Source organism: Chamaea fasciata, unplaced genomic scaffold, assembly GCF_029207755.1.
Source record: "Chamaea fasciata isolate MVZ Bird 193981 ecotype frontalis unplaced genomic scaffold, bChaFas1.0.hap1 SCAF_3, whole genome shotgun sequence".
In the NCBI taxonomy this organism is placed as follows: domain Eukaryota; kingdom Metazoa; phylum Chordata; class Aves; order Passeriformes; family Sylviidae; genus Chamaea; species Chamaea fasciata.
In genome coordinates this window covers 35703222-35721258 of record NW_027094088.1, presented here as the reverse complement: position 1 = coordinate 35721258, position 18037 = coordinate 35703222, and the positions used below count along the sequence as shown (strand labels likewise).

The following is an 18037-nucleotide window of genomic DNA, read 5'->3' as shown; positions in this document are numbered from 1 at the left end:
GAGCTGTATGCAGTGAAAAATGTGCAAAGTGCTGAAGTGCAGGGAACCACCTTAACATTAAAGACATTGTCATGCTTTAGTTTCATCAGGACCAAATTATTAAAGTGGGTTTAGAACTATAATTAGTATGTCACCTTACTAATGTTTCATTTGGGGGCTGTTTAAAAAAAATCGCTCTAAGTCACTTCATTTGACTTTAGGAATTTGTTGAGTTTGACCATTGTCTTGGTTTGGGAAGACAGGTATCTGCCAGATAAAATTACAATCAGAGGCTCTTTGGCAAAGATTTGGGAAATAGGAATAGCAGTTCTTTACTAGTATGTAATACAAAGCAAACAAACACAAAAAAACCTCCCCCCCCCCCCCCCCCCCAACAACTGCAGCATTAATAACAAACGACAGCAGTACCAAGAACCTTGAGGGCTTTGTTTCACAAAACCCAGGGCAGTTTGGTTTCAGTGTCCCTGCAGGATCCTCAGAGCACTAAGCTGAAACAGTGGAAAAGTCCTGGGCTGGTAGCTGGGATGGCAGGGTGTCCCGGCAGGCAGGGGCAGGATGTCCCGGCAGCGCAGGGGGTGCAGGGTCACGCTGCAGCAAGAGGAGCAGCGCCGAAGAAGCTCGAAGGCGAGGCAGGGCCGGCCCAGCTCCCGTGGGTGACAGAGAAAATTCAGGATTCAGGCCGGACCGGTGATAGTAGGTTTCCCAGGACTGGATCCCTTTGGCCACAGTGAAACTTTTCCAGCCAGCAATAGCCGTTCTCTCTGTTCTCTCTCTCCCCGAACGCCGGAAAAAGAAGAGCCCGCAGCTGCCTCAAGCTTTGTCTTTTACCTTCGTTATCTCCCCTTTCCACCTTTGTCCACCTCTTTGTTTCGGTTAAGTACTCTCAAGTATCCAACACTTGGTCTCCTTGGTAACTTATGGGGAAAAAATTCTTTAGAGAAAGAAGGAACAAACCTAACCCCCAACAACCATGAATGAGGAAGCAGCTATGAGCTCTTGAGAGCACAAGTGGAGCAGTGCAGCTGTCAAAAAGATGATGTCTGATGAAAGCTGATGTCTTACAAAATACTCTGTAGTTGTGTTGCTTTCTCTGTTTTGCCTGAGATCCTGGTTTCAGCATTGCTGGATTCAGGTTTTGGGGTTGGGTTGCTTTTTTGCTTTTTGTGTTGCTTTTTGCTGAAGGTGGTTAAATTGATGTTGTGATTTTAGGGAAATTTTGTGGGTTTTTTTCTTCTGTCAGCTCTGCGTTGAATAGCTACACTTTTTTTTTCAGGTGGTTTGCTAAGATGAAGTTGTCAGAGTGTTTCCTTACACTGATGGTGTGCTTTTGGTAGTGCTTTGATGTCGGCCCTCATTGATTGAGCAGGATCACCAGTGTTCCATCTGCAGGATTTTGCCTGCTGGGGAGACCTGCAATAGTTTGGCTGCTTTCCTGTGTTCTAGGCTGTCACCCCTAAGGCTTGCTGGATTTCAGGGAGTTTACTTGTCCAGCACTTAAAGCAAGGCTGGTGGGGTCAGGGAAATCTTAGGTCAGTGGTGCTGAATCCTATCACTGTTCCTGCTTCTCCCAAACTTGCATTGGCTGGAAATTCCTACTTATGGTAGGCTCATCCTCTCAGCTGGTCTGTTGAAGGGTGTTGAGAAGGGCCGAGGTTCATGCCCCAGCTTTGGGAGTGTGCTCAAGGGTCTTGACTCACAACAATCCTTTTTCTCGTAAGTGGAGACTGTGAGATGATTCCTTTACCTTCTTTGGGCAGGAACTTTGGTATGTTTTTCTCGTCTGAGAGTTTGTACCCTGAAATTGCCTCTAGGTGCTCTTTTAGCAATTAACAACTCTGTTCCCTGAAATACTAATGAATGGACTCAGTTTGTAAATATGTAGTGGCTTTTATGTGGGACCATTTAGCTAAGACAAGTCTAAGCAAGCTGAATATTTTCTTTTGATTTTCAAAGCTTTGCACTGATGTACTGTACTTTATACTAATATTTACATTTTTATTTTAGAGTTTCTACACAAATTTGCAAAAAAATTGGAATTTAATCCGTTATGGAGCTGGCTCATAGTTTGTTACTGAATGAAGAAGCATTAGCTCAAATCACAGAAGCAAAGAGACCAGTTTTTATCTTTGAATGGTTGAGATTTTTGGATAAAGTGCTGGTAGCTGCCAACAAGGTAATTTAATGGGTTTTTTCCCCCTTCTTGCTAAAGAAACTTCCTTTCAAAAAACGTTTGTAATAATTTAATGCCAGAGAACGTTGACTGGTAATGGCCAGATGGTACCTGTATGGTTTCATATTCAGCCTGAAGAGTCTCTGTGCTAATTTGTAGGTTTTAAGTGTTCAATTACAGGCAGTCAGTAGGCAGCTGGTAAGTATTTTTGAAAAGTAAAAATTAAATAGGATGGCAGCTAATTTTGAGCATTTATCATCTGTGTCTGCTCTTGTTGAATGTATCTCATATCTCTGAGACAAGCAATTTGCGGAGTTACATACAATTGGGAGTGGTATAAGGTTTACTTCCATTTCTTGTAGATTTTTCTGGGTGTTAGAAGCAACACAGAGGATTAAACTACTTATTTATTTTTGGTCTGTTAACAGACAGATGTCAAGGAAAAACAGAAGAAACTTGTAGAACAGCTAACAGGACTCATCAGCAGTTCCCCTGGGCCACCCACACGGAAGCTGCTTGCAAAAAATCTTGCTGCTCTCTACAGCATTGGAGACACATTTACTGTTTTTCAGACACTTGACAAGTGTAACGACATCATCAAGAGCAAAGATGACACTGCAGCCTACCTGCCCACTAAACTGTATGTTTTGGGGAAAAGGGAGTGTTTTTTTAAGCCAGGTGGTCCTGGATATTACAGAGGAATCTGCCTATATATGTGCACACTATATTTACTTTTATTTTGTGTGCTTGTTTGGAGTTACATATGCTTGGTATGGATAGCAGAGAAAAGCACTGGATTGGGATTGGGCAGGACTCAAAGGTGACACATGCTTGTCTATGTGACAGTGAAAGGATTTTCTCTAGGCAAGGTACTATGTTATGACTCTTCACCTGCTTATGGCATGGAGAGGATAACAGTAAATGAAGGCATTCCACCAGTGGAATTACTGCTGGTTGTGTTCAGGTGTCCACCATTTAAGGTGGAACCTGCAGCTTGTCAAACCAGAGTGTTTTCTGTGCCTAGAGATTTGTAACCAAATATTCAAGTTTTTTTTTCCGCCATCAAACGTTGCCTTTTCAATTCCCCTACCATGCTGAGCTGCACAGGTCTCTCAAGCAGAGTCTCTACATGTGGATATGTGTGTGCATGGATATGTGATCCAGTTTGTCTTTAGTCATAGAGCAGTGCCATTGGTAGGAATTTGGTTGATGCCACAAACAGCTCCCACTGAAACTGTTTTTGATACTTCCCCATGTACTGCTTCATATGTTCACAGTGTCCAGTGACCACAAATTTGGTCTTGCCTCCAGATGTTATGACTACAACAGAATTGGACAATAAAATCTGAAATAGTCACTGTCTGGGCAGATACTGTCCTCTTATTTCTAGCTCTTGCAGCTGTGTGAGGAATTTATATAAGTGGGAAGTGTTTTCTACTATAATATGCTCTGGAATTTATGCTACCAAGTCATAGTCCAGAAGGTTTTTTAACGGACACATGCGCATTAAGGGGGAGGCTGTAATGAGTTCGTGATGTGGCTTTGCTAAAAATTGCTGTTTAGCCAGCAATTACAGATTTTAAAAAAAGCCTCATTCCTTTGTGATCAAAAAGTGCATGTTTTCAGGAGCTGCTTCTGTGACTGTCCTGGAACAGTTTGTATATATAACTGCAATGTGGTGATAACTAAATGTTCCTAATCTCAAATGACAGAGGAAGAAATAACTGTTTATGGATCCAGATATTTTACAGTGCCTGTAAATTTTCTTGTGTTATGTAATAATTTCTGCATTTTAAGTTCTTAGTCTTGAAAAAACCCCATGATTCAGTATTTACAATAATGTGTCAGGATATATTACAGGTTGGGGCTTTCTTGCAGGTGCTTGGAAAAGAGACAAGTTATTGAAACACAAAATCCTAATCTTGCTGAGATTTCAGCCTATCTTTTTTTTCTCCAGAATTTTTCACTCTATGGGTAGATCCTATAGTAACACCTTTTCAAATACCTTTGTATTCTTAAAAGCTGGGAACCTTTTTGTTGCCTTTTTTTTGGTAAACAAAAAAAATTATTTAAATGGACTGTGTTAAACAGCCAATATAACTAGTGGGTAGCAAACAGATTTTTATTCATCAGTGTTGATTAGAACATACATTTCTGTTTAGCTATTTGCTTTCATTTGGATGATGTGTTAATATGTGTACTCTTTTTCTCTGTTTCTTCATAGGGCTGCTGTGGCATGTGTTGGAGCATTTTATGAAAAAATGGGCAGAATGTTGGGTAGTTCTTTTCCAGAAACGGTGAATAATCTGTTAAAGTCTCTGAAAAGTGCAGAGGTAAGTTTTAGTTTATTTATGTGGTCTTAATTCCATTTTAAACTGAAACCTACTTCCTCCAGAGGTGTTTGCCAAATTGTCTAGATTGTTTTTCTTCTGCTTTGAAGGATGAAAATCATTTACCTGACTAGTTTCAAGTCTACTGCGGAGAGTTTAGACTTTTTCATATGAATATTGTAATAGATACTTCATAATGGCATCAGTAATTAAAATTCAAAAATGACTATCTGTCATTTCTAACTACTGTGTTAGGATTTTTGCCCATGTACTCTGAATAAACATTCAGTTGTTAAAAATTAATAATGAATACTTAAATTTTGTAGGGAAGTTGTTACTCTGCATGTGAGCAGAATACATTGTGCCCTGAAAAGAGAGAGCCTGTCATAATATTGAGAGAATGTATTCTGAGCTGTCAGTGGGTCTGATTTTATGCAAATATCTCTGTTGCGATAAATTGGAATACTGTGTGGATCTTGTGGTGGCAGCTGTTTTCTTCAGCTGTGTTGTTGTACTGTGTGATTATTTATTTATTTGTTTTTATGTGTGTGTGTGCTCTCATATTGTAAGTACCTGCCTGTGTGCAGGTATAGGATGAAGCTGCTAACTTACTTGGGCTTCCCATTCTCTTGTACCAGCTGCTTTTTCTTTTGTTCCGCAAGTCTGCAGTTGATAAACAGTGGGGAAGTGCAGAAGCATTTTACCTGGAACCAGTTTATTGGGTTGCCTGGGCTCAATTTATGTGACAACTGAGGGACTTCAAGAAAATCTGTGTATGGTGTTTATTTCTATTTAAAATCATCTACACATCAGTTATATATGAGGCCTTTGGTTTCAATGTTTGCGAAAACTTTCCTGCATAGAAGTGGGAAAACGCGAAAGTATATGCCTGGTTCTTAATGTAACTGCTGTGTCCACATTTTTGCATCAATGTTTTTTTGTGTGTGCAGTCTCAGGGCCGCAGTGAAATTCTGATGAGTTTGCAGAAGGTCCTCAATGGGCTTGGGGGAGCAGCAGCTTCTTGTCACCGGGATATTTACAAGAACGCGCGGTCTCTGCTGACGGACAGATCGATGGCTGTGCGCTGTGCCGTGGCCAAGGTGGGTGTCTTCTCAGCAGTCACAGAAATTCCTGTGCTCAGGTACTGCACTTGAACTGGCACCTGTTTTTTAGGAAGGGAAATTTGATAATTAGCTGGACAAGGTAAGTTCTTACTAGTTTACACTGCAAGCTCAGAGTTTTGACTTACTTCACAGGTACTGCAGTACTGTATCCTCTTGATATAAAAATGTGACATGTACCCTCTTGGTAAAAAAGTACGAGATAGAATATGTTATCTGTGAGCCTCAGTGGGAGAAGTTTTTCGTAACATGGTTCTTGTATTGAGCTTTCATTTAATTTTTTAATTTACGTATTCCATGACTCTTCTGATTGTTTACTCAGCTAAGATAGTTGGCATATGGGTGAGTGTGTGTAAATTAATTCTTGAGATTTTCATATTAAAATATTTTCTGAATAAACCCGACGGTTGGAGTCTGATCTTAGGTAAAATATAAGAATGGTTTCCTGGTGCTTAGCAAGTCTATTTTTCCTGTAGTGTCTGCTGGAATTACAGAATGAAGCAGTGTTTATGTGGACAGCTGAACTAGAGAACGTTGCAACGCTGTGCTTTAAAGCTCTGGAAAACTCAAACTATGGTGTGCGAGTTGCAGTGTCAAAGCTTTTGGGGACAGTCATGGCCACAGCACTGATACCAAAACAAGCAACAGGTACGAGCCCTTCTGGATTCCATGTCTACATTGGCAGACTTGGTTGCACCTTCGGTACCATGTTACATGACAGTGCTGCACAACACGTTGCTGCAGTAGATGGAAGCTTGTGGGTGGATTGTTTGTTTTTACAAACAATAAGCTAAATGAAGTGCAGAATCTCTGCTGTAGTCATACAAAGAAAAGACAGCAAACTATCAATAATCACTTGGGAGAAGTGGCTTATTTTTTAAACATGCAAGCAAATTTTTGTCTGATATCTTGGGTAAATTTGTTTTTGCAAGACAGTTTTGAATTAGTAAGTCTGCTTTCAAGATCATTGCTTGTGTTGATTGGAACTTTGGAAACAAATTTTTACTTTTCTTTTTAAAAAGTGATGCGGCAAAATGTGAAGAGAGCCACGCTTGAGGAAGTCTTGGAGCTCATGGCCACGGGATTTCTGCGAGGGGGGTCTGGTTTCCTGAAGAGTGGTGGAGAGATGTTAAAAGTAGGAGGATCTGTCAATAGGGAAGTGCGAGTTGGTGTTACCCAGGTTTGTAATATTTTTTAATGAAGTAAAATTTATACATAATTGTAACCCATTTAGTAGGAAAAATACATGTTTCTGTATTTCTGTATGAGTTAATTTACAGGTCTAATTTGACTCTTCTGTTTTGTGAGGTGTACCTGAGATATCATTCACCGATCTACTTTCTTTTATTATTGATATGCAGTAACAATAGATTAAAATGCAAGCTAAGGAAAACTTTTTTGATCAGTGTGTGTTAGGTGAGATTATCTTGCAAAAATATTTGAAAACTCAGTATGTTAAAGACTTTAGTTCCTTTTTAAAATTTAGTTTCTTCTTAGAGAGGGTGCTCTGTTACCCGCTTGTGGCTCCCTTCTCAGCTGCAGCTCAGATTAGTTAAACTTCATTTCTTCTTTTCATATATCTTTCATGAGTAGGTGAAATGTGATGAATATGAAAACTCCTCTTGACTGAGAGAGAAAGGTGGTGGCAGTATTTCTTCAAATTCAGACATTCTCACTCAATGTTCTCATATTTCAGTATGCTGTAGTAACTTCCCAGAATCCAAATTCTTTGACCATAGGTTATTTTGTGAAACCCTTTATTTTTTCTCAGCCTTTTTCAGGTGAGCTTGGTGAATGTGCTGGGTTTTCACTGTGAACTGGAACACGTTGATCTTGCTGCCTTTATTTACACCTTGTTCTTAACTTTTTTTAGAAAGAGGCACATTTAAAGCAATGAGCTGGGTTGGTTTTGTTGTTTTTTTTTTGCTGTCATTTGCATCAATAAAAGGGTACTTTATGCATCACAGTATAGGGGCTACTCTTGATACTGGAGAAAGTTGAGTTTCAGCAGCAAAGATGCAGATACTGAATTGGTTCATGCTGAGTAACCTCATTAGGTCGGAGTTGCTTATTGCTAGCTGGTGTTGCTATTGTGCACCATGCTGGAGTCTGGCTGTGGTTGCACACAGTCTTTTGTTCCTGTTTTAACGTGGTTGCTGTGTGACTTGTGGATCCGTAGGCCTACGTTGTCTTTGTTACGACACTGGGAGGGCAGTGGCTGGAGCGCAACTTCGCCACGTTTCTGTCCCACGTGCTTGACCTGGTCTCCCATCCTCGTGCAACTCAGACCCACGTGGAGGCTGTGTACTCTCGGAGATGTGTGTCCTTCATCCTGAGAGCAACTGTGGGCAGCTTGCTGGGGGAGAAAGCACAGATTGCAGCTGCCAAAGAAATATGTCAAGCCATTGGTAAACAAATGAAGGCAGTGGGTGAGAACCATTTTTCTTCATTCAAGACCAGTTGAAAATTGCTGTCATTTTACTACTTTTTTTTTCAGCCATTTTTCAGCTTAGTCTACTATGAGGAGTAATTTTGCTCTTATGGGAAGTAATAGTTCATCTGTTTTCTGTTTCAAATGTTCAAAAGGTTGAGTTCTGCTTCGAAAGTGGTTGTATGACACTGGCTTGTTATCCCAGATAGCAAATGCATTGCCAAAAGCCTAGAATGGAAGTGGAGAAGAAAACTATGCATTTGCCATCTATCTTGGGATAGGTTGTATTGAAAGTCATGCAGAGTTCTGTACTAACAGTGTTGAAAGTCCTTTAGGTCGAGATCTTGTAGGTCCTTGTGTCTCCCCTGCTAATATCCAGCTAATATCCATACTAATATCCAATTGGATTTTGTGACAAAAATGATGTAATCTGAAGAATATGACCCCTTTGCAAAGCTTTGCAGAATATGGAATCACTAAGAGGGCTAACAAAGCACTCTTGGCATCTGTTTCTTATGCAAGGAATTAGCTCATGCTGGAGATGTAAAAGAGTAAATTGGAAATACACATCACTTTATTTACCAAACATATCTTTCTTTTCTGCTGCCATCTAATTTGATTTTAAAACAATGTTTAACATATGGAAATGAAATTGATTTAGAAACTTTTGCAGGTTCTTGTGACTATTTTTTGTTGGGTTAGGCATGGAACTTTAGAAGGTTTCTCATTGCCGTAAGTAAAGAGAAAGTTTTACTTCCAGGAAAACAAGTCTATTGAAAATGCTGTTTCTGAGAAGAACCAGTTGGAGAAAATACTCCTCCCGCCACCTTGTCAAAGTTGCTGGAAATTCATTTGGATATTTGTATTTGGATAGTTTGAAGAATTTTCATTTTCTTGAGGATTTCTCATGAATGTGATGAAAAGTGGGACGGGTTTTTACTTGGTAGTAATTGCTTCCCTTCATATACGGCAGACCATTCTCTAAATTTCTTCTGTAGTAGACACACATTAAACTGGTACTGAACTCCATTCTTCTGGGGTATTTTGTAGGAGAACATAACTGTGGGATTAAGGAACTCAATTGGCTAACACTGAGATGATTAGAAATTGTGATTAATTATTTACTGAAGGTCTGTTTTTTAGTTTTAGTGAAAATATATGCATGCAGATTTGTATTCAGAACCTAGATATGTCAAGATTGTATATTTTGTTACGGTGTATAGATACGCACATACAGCTTGTGTGTTTTGTATAAGTGCTTTTACTGTGTTACACTGTTTATCCTACCTCTTAGTACTCTGCTATCTATAGTAGCTGCTGGACATCTGTTTTTTTATGGTCTTTGGACAGCTGTGTTTGGTCAATAGCTATAAAAATCTTTCTCGGCAGAATATGTTCGTTTTGTTAGTTCTCACTATGACCGGACTTGTGGTTTTGTTTTAATGTAGGATTGATGTCAAAATGAAACTGTCACTTTCTGTCCTGTGAATGCTCTGGTGGGATTCAATTAGTAGTGAAGCAAGACACTCTTGTTTGCTTTTCTGCAGAAGCAGTAGTGAATGATGCTAACAGTGAAAATAAATCAGGAGCCGCTGATGTAGCTGCAAGCCAGCACGTAATGGTGTGTGCCCTCCAGGAGCTGGGTAGCCTGGTTCAGAGTCTGAATGCCACTGCATCTCCTCTGATTCAAGAACCCTCTATTGGTATGTAAGTAAATGGAAGTAGATTAAATGAGGTATTTGAGCAATGAATATGAAATATCATTAAATCTAGTTAAATAATAAATGATTAAGAAGGAAATAAATCTCTGAAGTTGGTACTTCTTGTAGTACTCCAGATAACTACATTTGTCCAGCTCATTGGGTGTAGTACCCTAACTTTAGTTCAAGTTTGACCGAGTATTAAACAGGTATTTTGGTTGGAATCTGTCTGAAGCTCTTTCTAAGGGTGAGTGAAGTGGTAATTTTTGGTATTGGTTTGTTTACAATAATGGTTTAAAACCATTGTTTTGCTATGAAAGGTCTGAAGTATTTGCTCCTGGAAAACTATTGCCTTTAAATTCCAAATTTCTCTGGGGAGGCAAAAGTATATTGTCGAGATGAAGCTGTTGGAAGGCCCCTTTAGAAGAAGTAGTTCTGTGGCTCAAGTTGACCAGGGTTTGTGTGGGATTTTCTTCTTGTTTCTTTCAGTATCTGAATCCACATTTATTCTGTAGTGTTACAGCTTTACATGTTTTGAGTTTGTGGATGCCTATGTGGTTTCCACTGGAAATACGAGCTTCTTTGGACATTCCATCATATAATACATTGTTGTCTTGTTGCATGTGACGTTCTTCCCATACTGATTTTATGCCAGCTTTGGAGTAGGGAAGATTGCTCATATTTATCCCTTCTGGCAGCTGTGTCCCATAAGAACAGAGAGGACTGACTGTATCTCAGTATTTTTTCTGTTAGCTGCTGTGAACTCAGCAGGTAGAAGTTCTTCACTAGGTCCAGAGAAAACAAGCAGCAGTGGGGGCTTTGAAGTTTGCTAAGATTTGGACTAAAGAAGGTGCTGGTGTGGAGACAAATTGGACTGAAGGGCGCAGTTAGAAAGTGGGATTAGGTAGGTGCAGAAGTTTGGAGAGTGTAGAAGGGTGTAAACTTGCTGCGGGGAGGACATCACCATGTCGAAAGCAGAATACAGCAGTCAGTGACATCTACAGCATGTGCTTGGCTACAATGTGAAGCAAACCCACAGATCAGTGTTACTGTTGCTTTGTTATTGGCAATCTAAAATGGTACGGGCATTGTCCCATCCAGTGCCTATGTTCTTTTACATAGCCCTGCTGCCTCTTTTCAGTGTTTAAGTAGTAGGAGTCAGTGCTGTGGAGGAGTCAGACAGCTCCACCTTTGCTGACAAAACCTAATGGGGAGCAGCCTGTAACAACCACCATCCTTCCTGAAAATGAAAAGGCAAAGTCAGCAAATTCAAGTACTTTAACTCTGACTTTCTTAACTCTCACATTGGCTGTCTGGTATTGATTCAGTTTACTTGTCTATGTATATTAAAAAGCATGTGTATGTTAATAGGTGCATCATAAGGTAAAGACTGCGAACTCTCCTTTCTGTAGGTCTGTTGGAGACAGTGACTTCAGTTCTTCTCCATCCCAGCATGGCTGCTCGGCTGGCTGCTGCCTGGTGCTTGCGCTGTGTAGCTGTGGCATTGCCCTTTCAGCTGACTCCATTTTTGGACAGATGTGCAGAGAGACTCAACAATCTGAAGACATCCCCTGAAGCTGTTAGTGGCTACAGTTTTGCAATGGCTGCTTTGTTAGGTGGTGTGCATCAGTGTCCTCTAGGCATTCCTCATGCCAAAGGAAAGGTGAGACAGTGAGTGTTCCATCTGTGAGTGTACTAAAAGACACCTTTTTATCTACAAGTAAAAGCTGTGCAAAATGGGTGGCATGCTAATGAGTTAAACCATTGTTGAAATTGAGCTTGTGCCTTGTGTGAGAGTAGTGCCAGAGCACATGCTTTTAGAATCTCAGTTGCAATATTTAACAGCTCTTTTCCTCTCTTTCTCTTTCAAATTTGCTGAAGAGAAATTGAAATACTGAAAAATTGCTGAAATAATTGCTGAAGAGAATATTACTGGCTGTGTTACCATATGAAAAACACTAATCATCAGCATGAAATGTAATCTGCATTTGTTCTTTATGGAAGGTCAATTCAAACGATTTGAGAACATCTTTAGTCTGTAGGAGTGAACAAGTAGAATTAGCTTGCCGTGGCTTCATTTCTGTTTTTAAACCCCCCTGTGTTTTGCTGTTGGTGCAGATGGTGGTCAGTATTGCTGAGGATCTGTTACGAACTGCTGCACAGAACAGCAGGCTCTCCTTGCAGCGCACTCAGGCTGGATGGCTTTTACTTGGAGCACTTATGACTTTAGGTTTGTAAAAATGGTTTGATTTTTTTTTTTTTTATTTAAAACTTGTCCAACACTTTTGATTTTCCACTCTGGCAAATAGTCTTTACACATAATGGGCTTGTTATTCAGCCCAAGAATATTTATACAGGGGAAGCAGAGTGTTAATGCACTTATTTCAGCAACATTGTGCTGGGGAGAGGTGAAATATTAGTGCTTATCTAAGCTGAAGTATGGTAGAAGGCATCATACCTGAAAAAAAAATTTCTGTTCTGTTTTTAGAAACCCAGCCTTTAGTCATTCTCTGAAAGGCCAAAAGTGCCTGTAGTCTTCCTTCCTTAATACTGTAGTGCAGAAGAAATGGACAGTAAATGAAACCCAGTGAGCATTCCAGCAAGTTGCATGTGTGTCTCTAGATAGGCAACAGTACTGAGTAGAAGTGTTGTCAGTTCAAAAGCCGTTCAGTTTTCTTTTAAAAAAGCCAGCCTCGTGTTTGTATCTGCCATTACAGAAGTATCACAAGCTGCATTTTGAGAGGTTGTAAGTATACTCTTGAATTTTGCAGCAGTGGTGTTCTTTTCTGTTTCTTTTGTTCTTTTGAGTTTCTTTTATACTGGAAAATATGGTAAAGTTCTGATGCATTTTGCAGTATTTTGATCTCTCATCAAATACCATTTGCATTTCATCTAATTTCTCTAAATTGTCTCTTTTCCCAGTTTATCATCATGTTTTTCTAACAGTGTTTCCTATTGTGGTTGTTCTCCAATATATTTTTAATGTACTTGCACTTGATCTTTTTCAGAAGTTTCAAAAAAACCTCGACTGTTAAACTAGTTTACATAATCAATAACTATTAGTTATTTTTCTATTTATTTTATGGACAGGCTAGAGTAGGCTAAAGAACCTGCCTTTGAAATCAATATAAAAAGATTAGAAGTCAGAATAAAAAGGTAGTGAAAAGACAATTGACCATTGTTCTGTATGACATGATAGGGTAGTCTATTTCCTATTTCAGGACAGATACCGAAAAGCAGATGGGATCTTAGTACTTATGTGCCACACTTTAAACCTAGGAATGAGAAAGAATTTAATTCGGTTTTCATTGTTCCAAGTGGGGCAAAAAGGAAGAGAAGTGAAATAAGACAAAAATAGTTTGAAGAGCAAAAGCCTTCACAGTAGATTTTTCACACTTAAGTACACATTTTTATTGTACTGTCACTTTATTTTTTTACGTAGGTCCTTCTGTTGTCCGATATCATCTGCCTAAGATGTTGCTGCTGTGGCGAAATGTATTTCCACGTTCTCTGAAGGAGCTGGAAGCAGAGAAGGCAAGAGGAGATTCTTTCACCTGGCAAGTAACACTGGAAGGCCGTGCTGGAGCTCTGTGTGGTAAGAAATCCAGACTTTGGGATTATACCTGCACAGTAAAGCAAAATGTGATCCCAAGTATTGTAGAGAGAACTCCTATAACTTCCCCTCTTTCTTTGCGAATGAGTAAAATGTGTCAGATTTTCATCAGTATGTCCTGTTTTTGACATACAATTTTATGAACAGATCACACAGTCTCTGAATAAACATTTTTAATTGTTGCTCTTTTGCTATTCTCAGAATTTGTATCTTGTTTATGTCTTATATTTGTTTGTTTCAGTGGAAGTTTAATTCAAACTGTTTTGTTATTAGCTATGAGAAGCTTTGTTGCTCACTGCCCTGAGCTCCTTACTGAGGATGTGATCAGGAAACTGATGACGCCCATAGAATGTGCCATGACAATGATGTCACAGTAAGTAGACAGTTTTTACTCTTTATTCACTTTTGTCTTTTCCTGGTCTTAAAATACTGGAACTTATTTGGAGTTGTGTTTTGTGGTTTGATGTCTGCCCTTTTCCCTTGCCCCACCTGTAATTAAAATAGGACTTCTGAGGAGGTACATGTCGCTGATCTATGGCAGTGTGTGTTGTGGTTTTTGTTGGCTTTTTAATAAAAGTTTTCTCTGTACAATTACTTCTGAAAATGTACTGTTAATTGAATAATGTTGTTCAGAGTAGTTCTCTGAACAGTGTTTTCCTGCCTTGCCTGAAGTTACATCTTGTGAAGTCTGAAAATACTCTTTTCTGTAACTGCAACATTTCTAGTTTCTCCTTTTCATTTTTAATTCTATAGCATTCCATCAGTAATTAAAGCCCATGGAGCTCATCTCAAAGCCAGTGCAGCTATGGTTCGTTTAAGACTCTATGATATATTGGCTTTATTGCCTCCGAAGACATACGAAGGTACATACGTTTTTGACAGTTTCTGTTAAAGTAAAAATTTTATTTAGTACATGTGATGCTAATCTTTGAAGCAGCTGTAAGAGTCAAAATAGAATTCTAGAAATCTCCCAAGAATTTTGTACTATATTCCTCATCTTCTGTATGTCATCTTGACAGTATAATTACAGAGTATGAGTATGGCAAAGCATTCATAGAGTAACACTTGCAGTATAGCAGTCGTGGTCCCCTTTATAGGATTGAGAGGTATGGAGATCATGGTCTGAGATCAAATAATGATTTTTTAAGTAATTGCTACTTAAAAGATAGAGAACTTTATTTCTTAGTATACTGAAAAACAAATGTCACAGTGAAGGTTTAGTTTTGGTTACATTCGGGGGTTTTTTTTTTTGGTTGGTTTGGTTGTTTTCTTTTTTAAACCTGATTTGATCTATTACACAAATCTGCTATTAGGAAATTGCCAAGCACTGTCACATGGTCTGACATATTAACTTTTTGGGTTTCTTTGGTTTTTTTGCTAATTCATTATGTTTACCTGATCATCTGGATGAGCAGGTTTTTTCTACATCTGGATTGTCGTCCTGCAAGGATGGCCCAATCTGTTGTTTAGAACAGGACGCAATTCTGAGTAATGTGCTCTAGTGGACTCTGCTTGAGCAGGAGGTGGGACTAGATGACTCCAGTGGTTTCCAACCTTACCTGTTACTTAGGTATTTGAGTACCCATGTTTTGGGAATTGAGAGCCTACAGTTCCATTTGAATCATTACTCTCAACTCTAGTATTGTCAGGTTTACTTCTCTGTTAGCTACATCTAAAATTGAATCACTAGCTGAAATGTTTTGGCTAAGAAGCAGCAATGATTCTTTTTAATGTCTGTCTTTTTAGGATCATTTAATGCGCTTCTTCGAGAGCTGGTAGCAGAATTTACTTTGACAGACAACTCTGCTAATACAACCACATCACTCCTAAGGTCTCTTTGTCATTATGATGATAGTGTTCTGCTCGGCTCTTGGCTGCAGGAAACAGATCATAAGTCAATTGAAGATCAGGTAACAAAACAACTAGAAGAATGAATTGTCTGCCCTGTGTGTGATGTGTGTGTGGGGAAGCCTTCTACAACCTTGTTTTCAGTCTTATTTCAGAGCTTTGTTAAATGTAAGGGCTTCCATCTACAGGGTACTGTTTTGATTAAAAACCACCTACAGCTGAGATATAAATTGCATAATGTTACTCATAGGGTTGTGTGCTCATGTGCTTAGTGAACCAGCCTCATTTCCTTTAAAAAAAATCCTAACTCAGTATCTCTTCCCATCCGCCAATCTTCCTAACCTACAAGTTCTCATACAGATTTTTTGAACTAGGGGAAACCTAGGTTTCACTTAACATGTTCCATATTGAAACTGCTGTCAAAATATCAATATTGCAAATGCTGTTATAGCAGAACAAGATTTAACTGTTTTTACAGCAGTAGTAAGTAATCTTACATTTCATCTGAAAGTGTTGACACAATGTTGTTGGCTGAAAACGCCTCTTCTGCAACAGCCATCTAATAATGGGAGGGTTTCTCGGAAGGTTTCATGGAGCAGATCCAAAAGCCAAGACTGATACCAAGAGTGTGGGAAGCTGTTTCTGAGCCAAGATCAGCATGTCAAAGCAAAAAAAGCTTTGTTTATTGTGGAGAACATAGTAGACTTCCAGTGCAGTCCTCAATCCACAGGGCTTTTTCACTCCCTCCTGCCTATTTTTGTTTTTTTTTTTTCCTCACTTTCTGTCTGTAAACCAGTGGTGCTCTTGGTAAGTGGAGGTCTGTAGTCTGTCACAGGACTCTGGCAATGTGTGCTCACAGCCCAGAAAGCCAGTGGAATCCTGGGCTGCATCAAAAGCTTTTGATAAAGGAGGTGGTTCTGCCCCCTGCTCTTGTGTCCCCACCATAAAGAAGAACATGGAACTGTTGGGAGCAAGTCCCGACGAGGGCCACAAAGTTCATAAGAGGACTGGAGCACCTGTCCTGTGAAGATGGGTTGAGGGAGTTGGGGCTGTTGTCCTGGAGAAGAGAAGGTTGCACAGAGACCTCAGAGCAACCCTCCAGTATCTGAAGGGGGCCTACAGGGAAGCTGGAGAGGGACTCTTCATCCGGAACTGTAGTGACGGGACAAGGAGTAACAGGCACAAATTGAAAGAGGGAGTTTAGGTTAGATATTAGGAAGAAATTTTTGTATTGTATTGTGACTCTGCTCAGAGAGTAAATGAATAACCTTCTTTCTGAAATGACACTTCACATTCAATGATTCAGAAGCTATTATTATTACCAGTATTAATCTGCTTTTCTCTTAATTTTCATCTCTTAGTATCAGAAGTGATAGTTTGTATATTTATCTAGCTGTTAATGGTTTTGACCCTTCAGAATTCAGCTGACCCTCTAGATGCTAATGTGTATGCATGGGGATACTGCACTTGTATTCAGGTGTTTGTAAGTTATTCTGTTGTTTGAACTACTGAATATGTGTTTTGGTTTTCTCTAGTTCCAATGTTATGTGCAGAGGTATATTCAGAGGTATTCATATTTTGTGGCATTTTGCAGCTTCAGCCAAACAGTGCGTCTGGAAGTGGAGCTCTGGAACACGATCCCTCTTCTATTTATCTGCGCATCCCTGCTGGTGAAGCTGTACCTGGTCCCCTTCCTTTAGGAGTATCTGTCATTGATGCATCTGTGGCTCTCTTTGGTGTGGTTTTTCCTCATGTCTCCTACAAACATAGGTCAGTTTACATCAGTGTTTGATTTCAGAACCTAATGAATGCTTTGTTTCTCTGGATACTGTTACATTGGGTATCAACTGTCTCTAAATTCAGACTTTAGTATTTGATGTCCACTGTGTCTCAGGATTCCAGAATATGTGGTCACTTTAGAAAAAGAGTGATATCCTCAGTTTTATCTCTTTTGAAGATTAGTATTCAGAGGTGGAGACTAGATTCTTCTCTTTTCATACTGCATTTAACAGTAGTAATGTCTCAGCAAGCAAAATTTCCTGCAGAAGTACCCATTGCAATTTACTTCAAATCAGCCTTGAAAACAACAGAGGCCTCCACTGAATTTCATTTGGCTTCCACAAGTAAGATCATTTGATTTATAGTCAGCAAGGAATTGTACGCTCAATGAAAAAGAGGAAATGGAATTCAACGCATTTTCCTTTGTGTTTCACATTACCTCTGCAGAGTTATGAGTTGTCAGAACTAATTTTGTTACTCAGTTTAGGCAATTTGTGCCTGAGCAGAAAGTAAAAGCAGTTCTAAGAAGCATTTCAAAGTAAAATCATCTTTCAGTGCAGACCTTATGGGAGCAGTTTTTTTGTAGCAGTCAACCTCATTTTGTAGTAAGTGCAGGATAAACTTAACCCCAGCTTGCAGTAATGCACCTTGGTCTATACCTGCTGTTAACTGTGAAAAGATGTAGCTTGGGAACTGCTGAGTAATTACAAATGCAGATTATTCATTACACTCCTGATGTTGGTATCTTTTAGGGAGTGTTTCTCCTCCTAGTAGTGTTTCATGGTGAGGAGTGGGGGCAGGAATGGAGGTTAAATGGGAAAAACAAGAGAAACATAAAAACAAATATGAAGGGTAACACCATTTTAAATGGTGGTGGAAAGACAGCATTTTTCCACTGTGGTCCCCATAGCTTTCTAGTTATACAGCCAAATGCACCTGAAGATTCACTTCCTCTTGGTGGTGTTTTCTTCAAAGGAATAGTAAATATTTGTGGATGAACTAGAAGAACCAGCAAAGGAATGTTCAGAGTATCTCTGCTGTTATT

General features: G+C 39.4%; 1 protein-coding gene across 1 annotated transcript in view; it reads left to right on the top strand.

Moving 5' to 3' along the window:
* HEATR5B (HEAT repeat containing 5B) overlaps window positions 1-18037 on the top strand; it is a 57965-nt gene that overhangs the window by 1447 nt on the left and 38481 nt on the right. The window contains exons 2-16 of the mRNA XM_066178579.1: window positions 2005-2173; window positions 2599-2810; window positions 4395-4503; window positions 5451-5600; window positions 6098-6269; window positions 6644-6801; window positions 7801-8050; window positions 9600-9755; window positions 11165-11415; window positions 11871-11982; window positions 13195-13347; window positions 13639-13738; window positions 14119-14228; window positions 15112-15275; window positions 16808-16983. Coding sequence (XP_066034676.1) covers window positions 2048-2173; window positions 2599-2810; window positions 4395-4503; window positions 5451-5600; window positions 6098-6269; window positions 6644-6801; window positions 7801-8050; window positions 9600-9755; window positions 11165-11415; window positions 11871-11982; window positions 13195-13347; window positions 13639-13738; window positions 14119-14228; window positions 15112-15275; window positions 16808-16983 — 2399 coding nt within the window. The 5' untranslated portion in view covers window positions 2005-2047. The remainder of the gene's footprint in view (window positions 1-2004; window positions 2174-2598; window positions 2811-4394; window positions 4504-5450; window positions 5601-6097; window positions 6270-6643; window positions 6802-7800; window positions 8051-9599; window positions 9756-11164; window positions 11416-11870; window positions 11983-13194; window positions 13348-13638; window positions 13739-14118; window positions 14229-15111; window positions 15276-16807; window positions 16984-18037) is intronic.